We start from the raw sequence: 15,118 nt of genomic DNA on the forward strand, positions 1-15,118 counted from the left end.
AGAAAATGACCACCCCCATCGACCCTCCAAGGTAGGGATGCCGCATTGCCAGTGTATGTTGGGTGGGCACTGTACGGGAGGTGGAGACCACTGGAGACATATACACGTCATAGTAATTTTTTTATCACTGTGACATGAATATGTTAAGGACACAAGTGGGACAGACACAGATGGGGACACACTAATACACAACACATATCGCACACATACACACCTGTCAATGCTGGCACCACAATGACGGTAAATTCACACCTGCCAAATGTGGCCATGTGTCCACATTGCCAGGTGACTTGTACCTGTCATGCTGTGCTGCAAGTTGTGTGTATGTGTCAGTATGTGTATGTGTGTATGCAATGTGATTAGCTGGTTGAGGTGGGGACAGCAGGTGTGTGTTAGTGTGTTTGTGTAGCTGAGTGTGTAGTTGTGTTGTTTGTTGTGGATGTGTCATGTGTGGGTGCAGTGTCAATGGTGTATGCATGTTGTGTCATGGATGTATGTCAATGTGTGTTTTCAGCATGTACAGGATGTGTTGTGCCGGAATGTCATTGGGCAATTGTGTGCACGTGTTGTGTAGTGTGTAGTACAGGGGCACACCTGAGGCTAAGGGACAGTGTGCGTGTGTGTCACTTACCTCTCTTCCATAACCCCTACCATTGCAGGAAGTCCATAGAGTCCTGCCGCCATCTCCCGCTATCAGCGAACTGCCGCTATTCAGAACGCCAGCAGAACAGTAACATCTAAACATGGCAGGCGGAAGACCATTGCTATGACAGTATGTTCTGGTCCACACCCGATGCGGCTTCTTGGTGCGACCGCCAACATCTAAATCAGGCCCCCCCGTTTTCTACACCTGGCCATCCAGCATGGTCAGCCTGAAGCTGTGATTTACCTCAGTCTAACAAAACAAGATAACCAGAAGTTAGCTTTTAGAGGTAAAACTTACCTAAAACTTTGAAACTGAAAATAGTTTACTGATTAGATTCTTGTCTTTCTGATGTCATTATATTATTAAAATGCATCCTATTTATCTAAATTGGTTTGAGTTTGTTTCATGTGCTGTCTTTTCACTTTGTTTTTGTTTGTGTGATGCATAAATACTTTACTAAGTGCCTCTAAGTTAAGCCTGACTGCTTTGTGTCAAGTCAACAGAGGGTTAAGCACAGGTTACTTTGGTGACTTTTGTAGTTCACTTGACAAGAATTGTGGTTGTTGTATGAATGACCCTTCCAACTCCCATCAACAAATAACCAAATTTCTTACAAAACTATTTGTGATAATCAGAACATGCATCTCTGAGTCAGGCATGATGAGGGTGAGAAAGAATCATGACAGAGGGAGGTAAGAGTGAGCTATTTTCTGTCAGTTACAGATTATTAAACTACATACATGAAACAAAGCAAAATGTAAAATTTAACATTTTTAAACACTATATGCAATGCAATCTCGAAACATAAGCTAATTAAGTTGGTATCCATAACTTGTTTTCTAGGAGCAGCACAACTACAGCAAACACAAATTTGGATGATTGGTGGTCTCCAAAGAGAGGCACTAGTATGCTCCGACAAAAAAGAGGACGTTGTAACAATAAAAAAGTCCAAGTAGTATGCTAATATCGACTTGTCTTCTATTAAGAAAAACACATTTTGAAAAGTTCCAACTTTCTAATTAAATTTGAGATCTTTCTCTACTTTTTGTTGTGAATGAATATATTGCATAATTTGTGTATTTGTATGATCTATACTTGTATTTGCAGTTTTGCATGTTTTCTGAGATTCACATTGTAGACATCGTTTGAGTTGGGGTCCCTGGCTTCCAATAGTGATTTAGTGGGGGTCCATAGACATCAAAAGGTTAAGACCCACTGGACTCAAATATATGCAGGTCCACTTGGAATCCTCTAGAGAAGGATCCCAACTAATAAGCCACCTGAATCCCTTGCCTCAACACCTCATCGTGAATCCTCCACTCTATTGCTGCTTTTGTACAGTGCTACATTACTTTTTTCTTAACTATTTTGGGTCTTCATGTCACAGGGATGCTTTATTCACAGACCAGGCTTTCATTTACTATAACAGTGCATTCTGGGACTTGTAGTTAGGATTTACTTTAGTTGCAACCATTCGTTCACTCCTGAAAAGAAGGATGGCCAGGACTGTTGAGCAAGTATGGCAGTCATAAAGAACCCTGTTGGGGGGGGTAAAGAAGCGCTGAATCTGGGTGCCCAGGGGTTTAAATTGTCAGTTCATTTCAAACCCTGGTAAGCCCTGCCCATTCTTTCACGTGCTGAGGATTCCAACATACTGCAGGTTTTCTGAGTTTTTTTCTAACTCTGGCTGACCAATCAGCTGAGCTCTCTCATGTGATATAAACCCCTGCTGGGCAGGCTCTGTTTGCTTGGCTTGTTTCAGAGGATGTTGGAGTGAGGATAGAAGAATGCACCTGGTTTTGTTGATGTGTGTAGATTTTGTTCTTAAGAATTGTTTACTGTTATTCTCTTTAAAAAGTTGCTTTTTTTAAATATTATTTTGGGACTTTCTGCAGTGCATTGCTCTAGTCATAAAAAACAGACTCCTGAATGCTTTGAAATGTTTGAAGTAATGGCAGTCATGAGGAAATTTGGGTGTGGTTTAAGCACAACCTCTTACCTTAGCTGTTATTCTTCAGCGGCAGCTAAAAACCGGAACAACGTTTATTAAATCTGAGCCAGCTTTCTCTTTTGTTTCAGGGATGTTGAACTATAAAACGGTGTCTTGTCGGGTTTCACAGTTAAAGGCATTGAAGTTCCCAATTTAAACCTCCCATCCTTTCCTTCAATGAGGTACTGGTGTTCAAAAGCTGCAAGGTTTAGGTGTAGTTAATGAACTTGGTGAGAGAGTTAAGGAAATCATCCCTGCCTGGCTGCAATTCGTGATTAATTGTGTAAAAAGAGCAGGAGTAACTGGGGCTGTACTGTTTTTGGTCTTTGCAAAAAGCCATTTTTAAACTGGCTGCTTTGATTGTTTCCATTTCAACTGCTTTATTTTACCTTATGCGACATTATTTATAATCTGCATTTCCTCTGTTTTAAAATATGTATTGGAGAGAGAATTTTTATTCCAAATCTAGACTCTTAATGGTTTGTGATTAAAATGTAAAACTAAAGGCAGACTTTCACCTATTTGCTACTAGTACATTGAAATTTAGCAAGGGCATCTTGACTGAGACGTTGACACAAAACTGGTGAAACGTGATGAATTGTTAAAGCACACAGCAATAGATTTGATTTCTTAAAGGGTCTGTTGTTGTCCCCCCCCCCACCCTCTTTAATACAATTTAAGACACCAGAGTGCACAAGCTTTCCTTGAAGTATGTATTCATAGAGTGGTTTTACAAGTAGCCAGGCTGGACTGACAACTAAAATGTAAGATTACGTAATATAGATGGTAGAATGGTTTAGGAATGTTGACCCTCTGAGATTAACAATTTTAAATATTGGTTGTCTAATCGCTTTCCCTATCTATTCAGTTGTTTTATTTTTCTCAAATACAGATGAGAATTGGCGTGCAATTGATGCCACGTGGCTTTTTGCAGGGACTCTAGATGTGCCCTTGTTTGTAATCCTATCTATTTTCTAGAGGGGCGACATGCTTTCCCCTCTTACGAGAACGGAACAGAGAATAGTGTTTATACCCTTCATAATGAGAGCATGAAACAAGTTACCTTTTCTACCAAATCTGCTACATATTTATTCTGAAGTACATGTCATCTCTCCACTGAGTCGACATGAACTAATTTAACGTCCCTGACAAGTACATTTAAGTTAAGAAGCTTTTACCACTCACAGCAGACTGACTGTGCGAGGGAGCAGATGAGATGCTGACGGAATGAATAGTATTTAACAATCCTACTTAACGTGGTAGAACACACTAGTCTCCAGCTTTATCACCTTCTGCTCTATTTCTAACGCCCAATGGCTGCCATGTATATGTACATCCTCCTTCTGCTTGTATTGTCTCACATTCTGTTATCCATTTTGTCCTTTAGAAATAAATGGTTAAAAGCTCCAACTTTCCCATTAAAATCGATTCTTATCTTTATTGTGAATGAACCTGTTTTATAATTTGTGTATTTGGTTGATCTGTATTTGTTACTGCGCTTTTGCGCATTTTTTGAGATTCACATTGTAGGATTTGTTTGGGCTGGGGGTCCCTCACTTCCAACAGCGATTTAGTGGGGGTCCACGGACATCCAAATGTAAAAAAAAAAACACGGGTGTCAGATATGCAGGTCTACATCTAATGCTCTGGAGGACGGATCCCAGCTAATAAGTTTCCTGAATCCCTCCACACCACCCCTTTAACCCTCCACGCTGTCCCTGACTTCGTAGAGTGTTAAATTGCTTTAGTCTCACAGGGATGCCTCATTCACAGGCTAGGCTTTTGTTTACCACAACAGTGCATTTTGGGACTTGTAGTTAGGGTTTACTTTAATTTCAACCATTGCTTCACTCCTGAAAAGGATGCTCAGCACTGTTGAGACCTTATGGCAGTTATAAAGAACCCCGTTGAGATCTCAGGAGAAGACCTATGGAGCCTATATTCACAAATACCAAGAGGTATAAATAATTTGAGTTGATGGGTGGGTCTGTGAATATTACTGTTCATTTTAAAGTGATGGTGTGTTGCAGATATGGTGAGTGCATGTAAATTATTTTTTTCAAATGTCAGGTCTAGTCTTGATTTCTGTATTCTTTGCTACTTGCCATTTTGATATTACCTTTCATAGTGCAGGCTTGAAAGTAGCAGCGTGTTGGGGGTTGAGTGACCCAGGGGGTTAAATTGTCTGTTCATTTCTAACCCTGTCCCTTCCTTCACTTGCTGAGGAATCAATATCCTGCAGGTGTTCTGAGTTTTTAAAGCTCTTTCTGGCCAATCAGCTGAGCTCTGCGGTGATATAAATCCCTGCTACTGGTCACGCTCTGTTTGCTTCAATTGTTTCAAAGGGTCATTCAGAGGATGTTGAGGTGAAGAGAAAGCAATGAACTTGGAGTTAATGTCCACGGATTTAGATCTGGAGAATGTTTTCGGTCAGTGTCTTTAAAAGTGTTTCTTTTTTTAATTTATGTTGTGGTGTTCTGCAGTGCATTATTCGATTTATTTAAAAACGAGAGGCCTGTATGCGTTGTAATGTTTTGAGTAATGAAGATGGCTAAAGGACCAGATAGGTGTTTATTGATCAGTGGCTACTAAAAACGGGAGAAAAGTTGAATTAATCTGAGCTAGCTTTCTTTTGTTTCAGAGATGTTAAACTATAAAACGGTGTCTTGTTGGCTTTCACAGTTAATACAATACATTGCAACTCCCAATTTAAACCTCCCATCCTTTCCTTTAGTGAGGAGCTGGTGTTCAAAAGCTGCAAGGTTTAGGTCGTTAATGAGCTTGGTGAGAGTTAAAAAAAAAAAAAAAAAAAAAAAAAAAAAGCATTCCTGACTGCAATTCCATTTTAATTATGGAAAAAGTGCAGGAGAAACAGGTTTGACTGTTTTTGGACTTTGCAAAAGAGCATTTGTAAACTGTCTGCTTTGATTTAGTTTCCAGTTCAGCTGTATATTTTTATTTTTACCTTATGACGTGTTTATAATCTGCATTCCCGCTGCTTTAAATTTGTTGATGAAATAATTTTAATTCCATTTGACTCCCAATGGTTTGATTAAAATGTAAATCTGAAGGCAGATATTTACCTATTTGCTACTAGTACAGTCCAATTTAGCCGGGGTATCTCCACTGAGATATTGAGACAAACTGATGTGCTGAATTTATAAGGTTGAATGTTTATATTTGCATTTGTCTGTAAAACAGGAGAATAAATCCATAAAACAGCCCTCACCCAATAGAAACCCTCCCGCAGCCCTTCCACACTGTAGAAAGGTATGATCAATGATAGAGACATTGATATCACTATGACAAAAAACTAAAAACAGAAGCCCGGGATGCTAGTCTGCACCTAAGAGGTGCCAGTATTAGGTGGACAATTGGAGGAGTAGTAGGCCTCTATCTTGGAGTCCTCTAGAACTTTAATGACCCAGAGGTCGCCTAGGACATGGCAACTTCTTGTAGTCCGAGGCAAAGAAGTCCAACAGCAGCCGCCATTTCCCACAAGTTCTCAGGACAGTTTTTCTATGCCCAGGACCCACCATAGTTTCTCCATCCAGCAGAGTTCACCTAGAGGTACAGGCTGGCCTCTGACAGGAGAGATTGTTTGGCAGCAAGAAGCAAATGGGTGATTAAATGCCCCTTCCACACCCATAGGGGATATCTCATCAGGTCGACCCAAAACAGTGACCTCGGGGGATCTAGTGAAGTTAGCCCCTGTTAGACAGCATCCCAATAGGGGACAGTGGTTGGGTAGGACCATAATAGTGTAGCAATGTACCCTCTCCCCTCATACTCACCAGCAGCGTGGGTCTCTTCCTGTCTAAAATTTGGCTAAGTGGGTATGTGTGTAGTGCCAGCATAGAATCTTGGCTAGCATTCCCCTCGTCTGTTGTGTGATGGGATGCATGCAGAAGAGTATTTTGTCCCATTGGACATTGTCTAGTTATACCTGTATCCTTTTCCCAGGATCGTAAGGGAAATTTGTTTGTATGCCCCTTGGTGTTTAGCGCAGCATAAATCTTAGATGTGGCGTGAGTGTCGTCAGTGCAATGGAGTCTATATTTCTCAAAGGGCATAGCTCAGGTAGCACCCACCTGAATCCCCAGGGGAAGGATGCAATGTTGTCATTTTAGGTAACTAAATCACTCTGCTTCTGACAGGCCATAGTCTAGCTTCAGCTGATTAAAGGACTTAATAGAGACCCCCTAAAAAATATCCCATACTGTTTTGCAGCACTCTGTAGCCAAGCCTTTGTGTTCCCCATTCAGGCCAACAGAAAAGTCGCTGTTCACACAAAGGGGGAGTAAAGGGTGAGGGAAAGGGCGCAAGGTGTTTTTTTTAGTTGCCACTTTGTCCAATACTTTCAGAGTGGCCTTAGTGACAGATCTATAGGACATCCATTCTCTGAGGTCTGTTTCCATCGGATTTCCCACAGGACCACTGCTGCATAATGATTTACCATACACCACCACTTGTCAGTTTCTCGTCTGGTCCAATGGGTAAGAACACAAAGGTGTGCCACAGCATTCTAGTAGGCTAGGTTGGGTACACCTAAGCCCCTTAAATGTGGTTTAAGAGCGCATTGGTGTCTTGAGAGGTGATCAGCTCTCCCACCGAGAGGTATGTGCAGCAGAACGAGTTCTGGGATGGTCTTTCAGGATTGAAGGAGTCAAGGTATGGAAGATGTAAAGAATCTTTGGTAGAATAGCCACCTTGATGGCTGCCACCTGCCCTAAAAGGGACAGTGTTTAATGTGTCCAACTGCCTAATTTGGCTTTCACCACCCTTCTCAGATGCTGCAACTACATGGTATGTCAGGAACAATGTGGGGCCAGCGCCTGTTCCAGGGGAAATGTCTGGAGTTGAAGTGAGCAGGCTCTGGTGTAGAGAGATTGAGGATCTCTAGTTATCAAGTTAATCTTGAATCCTGAGATTTTCTTGTAGGCCTCTAAGTCTGCCATTAAGAGGCATAGAGACAAGCCCAGTTCAGTTAGAGACTAGTATATTGCCATCAAACATAGTCAGCTTTGTCTTGCATGGCAAACATCATGCCCCTGGTAAGGGAGTTTGCTCTAATGCATTGGGCTAGGGTCTCCAGTGTAAGAGCAACTAAGGGTGACAGGGGACGTCCCTGTCTGGTTCCCCTGGATATGGTGACTATATTGGTTAGCATACCATTTAACCAGATACTAGCACTCAGGGAATGATAGCCTGATAGAAGCCTATGCTGGACGAGGTGGTCTCGTCCTCTGCACCGGTTGCCCGGGCCCCCCTAGCGCTCCCCCAGATGGCTGCGCATCCCCCTCCCCTGGGAAGAGATGGAAGGGGAATCTCTTCTCCTTCCACCCCGCCCCTCCTCGTGACACCCCCATGGTGTCTGACGTCAGCGAGCTTTTGCGTGCTGACCTCATTAGAGGCCTTCCAGGTGCTGGAAGCTCAGCTTCCAGCGCTGATCGAAGGAGAAATGCAAAAGCATTTCTCCTCTGATCACGTGGAGGGGGCAGAGAGGCTTGAAAGGAGGGGTACGGCCTTTCTTCTCCTTTCATGTCTCTGAGCATTTCTGCTACCCGATCGCGATGCCATCGGGCAGCAGAAATGCCACTAGACACCAGGGGATTTTTTAAAAACATTTACTGATAAGGGGAGCGGCCCCTTGGGCAAGGGCTACTCCCCAAGGGGGGCAATTTATTTCTAGGCTATTTCTGCCCTCTGGGGGCAGATCGGCCTAAAATTTAGGCCGATCTGCCCCTGGGGGGGGGGGTGGGGGGGGCAGAAAACCACTAGACACCAGGGTTAATTTTTTTGTTTTTTATTGTTTTGTTTGGGGAGCGACCACTTGGGCAAGGGTCGCTCCTGGGGGGAGGGACAAATTATTAGGCCATTTCTGCAAATTATTAGGCCAGATCGGCATTGTGATATCCCCATGGGGGCACATTACTGTTGGCCATAACTGCCCCCCTTGGGGGCAGATTGGCCTATTTTTGGAAGGCCCATTTGCCCCCGAGGGGGGGGGGGGGGCAGAAAGCCCACCAGAGACAAGGGAAGATTTTTTTTCAAAATAAATGGGGCCAAAGTTGTTCTGCCCACCAGTGGGCAGATAGGGCAATTACCCCCGATCCACACCCCAGGGGGACAGAAAGTCTACTAGATGCCAGGGAATAAAAAGAATAAAAGAAAATAGTGGGGTGGTGACTACCAACCAGTATGGGCCTGGTTATGCCCCCACCCGAACCGAAGGGGCTAACAGTCATTCAGCTCTCCCCCGCACACTAAAACATCTTATCCCATGGCAAGCAAGAAGACATTTGATTATTTTTGTTTTTTGTTTCTCATTTGGGCCATGAGAGCTTGGTAACTCTCAAAATTGTCCCACTTGGAATGGTGAGGGCTGCACTTTTTTTTTTTCTTTTTTTTTTACACTTTGGCACGCTGCCATGTAGAAAAATCCACAAGACCTAGACACATCTGAAAACTAAACATCTAGTTGATTCCAGGGTGGTGTGCTTCACATGCACCCCGCACCATTTCCTTACCCACAATGCCCTGCAAACCTGCAACTTTGCTGGAAAGCACACATTTCCCACATTTTGTGATGGAACATTCCGGAATCTGCAGGAATCCACAAAACCCCTACCACCCAGCATTCTCATCTTCCCTGTCACAAACACTTGGCCCACCCACACAAGTGAGGTACCATTTTTATCAGGAGACTTGAGGGAACACCGGGTGGAAGGAAATTTGTGGCTCCTCTCAGATTCCAGAACTTTCTGTCACCGAAATGTGAGGTAAAAGTGTTTTTTAGCCAAATTGTGAGGATTGCAAGGATTCTGGGTAACAGAACCTGGTGAGAGCCCCATAAGTCACCCCATCTTGGATTCCCCTAGGTCTCTAGTTTTAAAAAATGCACAGGTTTGGTAGATTTCCCTAGGTGGCGACTGAGCTAGAGGCCAAAATCCACAGGTAGGCACTTTGCAAAAAAACACCTCTGTTTTTTTTGAGAAAATGTGATGTGTCCACTTTGTGTTTTGGGGCATTTCCTGTCACGGGCACTAGGCCTACCCACACAAGTGAGGTACCATTTTTATCGGGAGACTTGGGGGAACATAGAATAGCAAAACGTGTTATTGCCCCTTGTCTTTCTCTACATTTTTTCCTTCCAAATATGACAGTGTGTAAAAAAGACATCTATTTGAGAAATGCCCTGTAATTCACATGCTAGTATGGGCACCCCAGAATTCAGAGATGTGCAAATACCCACTGCTCCTCAACACCTTATCTTGTGCCCATTTTGGAAATACAAAGGTTTTCTTGACACCTATTTTTGACTCTTTACATTTCAGCAAATGAATTGCTTTATACCCGGTATAGAATGAAAACCCACTGCAAGGTGCAGCTCATTTATTGGCTCTGGGTACCTAGGGTTCTTGATGAACCTACAAGCCCTATATAACCCGCAATCAGAGGAGTCCAGCAGACGTAACAGTATATTGCTTTAAAAAATCTGACATTGAAGGAAAAGTTAGAGTAAACTTAGAGGTAAAATAGCTGTTTTTACCTCAATTTCAATATTGTTTTATTTCAGTTATTTTCTATTCCACTGCTGAATTCAGAATTTTGTCTACTTTTCAGAAATGTTTAGGTTTCTGGAATCCAGCATTGGTTTCACACCCATTTCTGTCACTGACTGGAAGGAGGCTGAAAGCACAACAAATCGTAAAAATGGGGTATGTCCCAGTAAAATGCCAAAATTGTGTTGAAAAATTGGGTTTTCTGATTCAAGTCTGCCTGTTCCTGAAAGCTGAGAAGCTGGTGATTTTAGCACTGCAAACCCTTTGTTGTTGCCCATATCAGGGAAAAACAACAAGCCTTCTTCTGCAGCCCTTTTTTCCATTTTTTAAAAAAATAAAATGAATTTTTCACTGTATTTTGGCTAATTTCTTGGTCTCCTTCAGGGGAACCCACAAAGTCTCTGTACCTCTAGAATCCCTAGGATGCTGGGGAAAAAAGGACGCAAATTTGGCGTGGGTAGCTTATGTGGACAAAAGGTTGAGGGCCTAAGTGCGCCCTGCCCCAAATAGCCAAAAAAGGCCTGGCACCTGAGGGGGAAAAGGGCTGGCAGGGAAGGGGTTAAAGTCTGCAAACTCCAACTGTTGCAAAACACCTGACATGAACTCCATTCCACGGTTTTGAATGTGTTTTCCACATCTGATGGAGACCATGAGGGAGTAAGTACGTCTCATACCTGTTGCCCAGGTATAAAGCCTGATTGATTTGTTTGAACTAGGTCCCCCATGAAATCTTGAAGACATAAGGTGGCGATCTCAGTGAAGATCTTTGCTTCAATATTTAGTAAAGATATTGGGTGATAGGAGCCACACTCTTTGGTTTCCTTTCCAGGCTTAAGCAGGGAGATGGTAGATTCAGCCATGGATGGTGTCCCTCGGCCCACTTCTACTGTTTCCTGTTAGCCTTTCAACAATAGAGGAGGAAAGGGGACGCAAAGCACTTACAAAAGGCAGCTATGAAGCTGTTAGGCCCTGGCACTTTGGAGGGGGACAGTTACACTATGGCCAGCTGTATTTCCTCCTCATCTAAAGGTTGCTGATGCACACATATTGGGTGGGGGTGGGAGGGTTGGCAAACACCTGTCAGATAAGAGGCCTGTAATTATGGGTTGGTATCTTTTTGTGTAGAGGGTTGAATGAAAGGCTTGAAAACATTCAGCCTTATCAGTGTCTGATGTGAAATCTGCCTGTCCCAATCCTGGAGTTGAGATGTGGGTGCGGGCTTGTTTGACTGAGCGCCATGGCTAATACCTTCCCCAACATATTTCCTAGGGCATAATATTTGTCTAACTTAGTAAGGGAGAAGACAGCCTTATCTATTTTGAGGAGTTTAAGTTTTCCCCAGGTCTTAAGAATTTTCCTCTATGTAATCTTGGAGTGGGTATATTTCTATTCCTGTTCCAGAGCTAGAAGGTCTTCCCTTAGCTCCTGGAGGACACTGTGCAACCATTTTAGTTGAGCGACCTCTGCTATAAAAGTCCCTCTGAGGACCACCTTCAGTGTCTCAAATGGTAGCAGCTGATGTGTCCCCAGTGTTGCGTGTGATGCATTCTGTAATACTCCTGGTGATATTGGAGACCATCACTTGGTCTTTGAGAAGAGTCCTGAAGCTGCCAGGGGTGGGCGGTGCAGGTCCTTGTGTTGCATGTTTTTGGAGAGTGTGCAAGTTATTGTACCATGGTCTGATAGGGTCAATGGTTCTTGCGTGGCCTCCAAGATGTCTGGAATATCGAGTAGAAGATATTCAAGGCGAGCATATGTTTTATGTGCACCAGATTAATATGAGAAGTCGGTGTCGCCAGTCCTGTTCTAAGCCCACCTCTTAGAGTTGAGTTTTTAAAGCACAGCATTACCTTTGATTTCCCAAGGGGCCTGATGTTTTCTACCTGCAACTCTGCAGACGCTGAAATGCACAAGCTTAAAGTGTTTATTCAGTGTAAATTTACTACCGGTAGCCATGCCTTGCTGGACTGACATTTAAAATGTAAGATTATATGAAATTAATGGTACAATTATTTAGGAATGTTGACCCTAGTCTGAGCTGAGTAACTTTAAATATTGTTTCTTTAAATCACTTTTCATATGTATTCTGCTATTTGTTTCTCAAATACAGATGTACAGATTGCTGTTAAGGTACAATTGATGCCACATGGCTTCTTACAGTGGCTCTGAGTGCTCTTGTCGGCAATCCTATCTATTCCTTAGAGGTGGGACATGCTTCCTCCTCTACTGAGAAGGGAACAGAGAACAGTATTTATACCCTTTAAGTGGAAAGGGTGAAACAATAGATACTTACCTTTCCTACCAAATCTACACGGTATTAATATTGAACTAAGTCTCATCTCCACTGAATCTACATGAACTAATTTAAAGTCCCTGACAAGTACTTTTAAAGGCAAAGAATCATAAACTAATGACAGAAGACTGGAACTGTAATTAAGCAGATGAGATGCTGGCGGAATGAATAGTATTTAACAATACTCTTTAACATGGTGGTAGAACTCACTACGATCTCCAGTTTTTATCACCTTTCACTCTATTTCTAAGGCCCTATGGCTGCCACATATATTTCCATCCTTTTTCTACTTGCATCATCTTACGTTTTGCAATTGAAAATCTTGGTCCAGGAGCTTTGTTGACCCTATCCTCTTTTCTAAATATATTAAATGTATTTGGTTTATTTCCTTGTGGAACTGGATCTGTTGTAGCACCCAATGTATCTTTCCCCACATTTGCACACAAGGTAATTGTCCATATGCATTGTTCCAATTTGACCCCACAGCCAACACGTGTTTCGTCCTGGGATTATCCCGTTGACTTCATCAGGGCTCATCGCTAAGTCTATCGTGTTCCTCAAACTGGAGTACTGTGAATCTCAACCGTCTGTTAATAGATCCCAATGTATTCTATTTCAAGAACGCCCTTACTTAAAGGGTTCATAACCATCTGATGTTAAAACGAAGTATGATTTACATTTGTGAAACCGGCGTTCCGATCGTGAGTAATCGTCGGAATAGCCTCCCGCCTCAGGATTACTCAGTTAACCTGGTGATACATGTATAACCAAAATGGAAAAGATAAGTACAAAGGTTTTAAATATGCCCAAGATTTGATCATTCTTAGTGTTCCCTTATTTATTTCATACCCCAAACCTCCAGTTCAGAATAAGCATCCTTCTACTGCCAGTTTGGAAGGTGGACATGCCCCATTATCAACTAGTACACCTATTACCGTGATCTGTAAGGAACAATCACCTAACCCTTGTCCAGGCACTCGGTTTGTACAAAATTCATGTGTTAATGCTCTAAGTGTGCTGGACTCCAAAGTAAAGCTACGTTGCAGGATGATTATGCATCATACGGGTTACAAATGTAGTACAGTAAGAACCACCTTATTGGAACCTTTTCCTCTAGTACAGGGGTATTTGCATATTTACTACTCCTACTAGTAAGCACCAGAGGAATACCTTTATGGCGAAGCAACATATTTGTCTTGTACAAGGTACCCACTGATTTGGCTGCAGGACCTCCCAGTGAACTGTGATTATACCCCAAATCTTTCCATGTGCATAGTGTCCTAGTAGCAGGTGCTATTACCAGGATCTACCTAGGCCCCTGATCTATATACATGCATCTGGCAGATGCATATGTAAGGTCCTTAGGAGTATACATACTCCTAGCTAAAGAGTGCTTAAGAGACCATTCCTGCAATGCACCAGATGAGAAATAAAATAGTGCTTTCAAAATCCTGCAAATAATTATCAGACACTAAGGCTGACTTGAAATTGATGCTTAAGTGCATCAACTGTAAGCAATGCAGATAGTGCTTGTTTCAAGAAACTTCCTTAGGTTCCTCAAGTGGAACAGAGGCTTTGTAAATGAGATGCTCTGAGCATCCTCTAAAGGCTTAGAACTAGTCCAGTTATTTTGGCAAGTGGAGAGGAGCCACTGTTCCATTAAAAATACCAGTTCCTGACCAGCTGAGCCTACGTGTTGTCTGCTTTGGGTTCCAGGATTCCTGGAGGGAAGTGTTTGAAAACCCTGAATTCCTGATGGCTCACAGTGAATGGATGAATAAAGAGCTCCATTTACCCTGATTCTGCAGAGAATTATCTTGACTCTCCCCCTTCAGCTAAGGTGTTTTGGTAATGAAACAGTGCCTCTGCTTCATTGGCATCAGGAACATTTCTTTTGTCTCTGAAACTTTCCTGGCTTGCCTTCACCAAACATTGATTCTTTCTACAACGATTTCAAAACTCCTCCGTCCTTTTAACTCCACTCTTCAAATGTATATTGCTTTGCTGACTACCCCAATCTCCTTTATTCTGCCGTAGTCTTTTCCAGGACTCATTGTGATATCTGAGGCTGTGCACCAATGTATTTTTTCCTTTGAATACCTGAAGGTGAGCTGTAAAATGTAACCGTTTGTTCCTCTGTAAATATCTGTATAAATTTAGATGTGCATGCTGTCTTTTTTTCAGGCTTAAGTCGTTTTCTTTTAAATGTTATCTTCAAATTGATCTATCTAGGCTTCAGGAGTTCTTGATAGAGTTCAGCTGTTGTCAACAATAACCCACTTCTACAATCTGCTCCTGTTCTACATGACACATGGATGTTTAATCATTTTTCCTGCTAAAGTTATTCTGACATGGGTGCTGATGCTTTGAGCCGTCCAAATGTCGCCATGAAGTGAAAGTTCCATTTGTCACCAAAAAATAGTAAATTGTGATAGGTGAAAAAGTTGTCCTCAACTGTGCAGCGTTGATTATAGTACCAAACCAATTGAATCCTGAGTGTCTGTCCCTAAGCTGAGAATTCTGGATGTTAGATTGCAGGCAATGTTTTTTAGGGCCAGGTCTGGCTTCTGAACGATTTAATTCAAATATCTAAAATCCTAAATTCAAAGGCAAGCAAAGTACTA

General features: G+C 42.5%; 1 protein-coding gene across 2 annotated transcripts in view; it reads left to right on the forward strand.

Annotated features, from left to right (window-relative positions):
- Nucleotides 1-2,395: 2,395 nt before the first annotated feature.
- Nucleotides 2,396-15,118, forward strand: part of LOC138295406 (cryptic protein-like) — a 71,524-nt gene continuing 58,801 nt past the window's right edge. For both annotated transcript variants that reach the window (XM_069233677.1, XM_069233676.1), the window contains exon 1: nucleotides 2,396-2,453. In XM_069233677.1, the coding sequence (XP_069089778.1) occupies nucleotides 2,434-2,453 (20 nt within the window). In that variant the 5' untranslated portion in view covers nucleotides 2,396-2,433. The remainder of the gene's footprint in view (nucleotides 2,454-15,118) is intronic.

This window comes from Pleurodeles waltl, chromosome 5 (genome assembly GCF_031143425.1).
Source record: "Pleurodeles waltl isolate 20211129_DDA chromosome 5, aPleWal1.hap1.20221129, whole genome shotgun sequence".
In the NCBI taxonomy this organism is placed as follows: Eukaryota; Metazoa; Chordata; class Amphibia; order Caudata; family Salamandridae; genus Pleurodeles; species Pleurodeles waltl.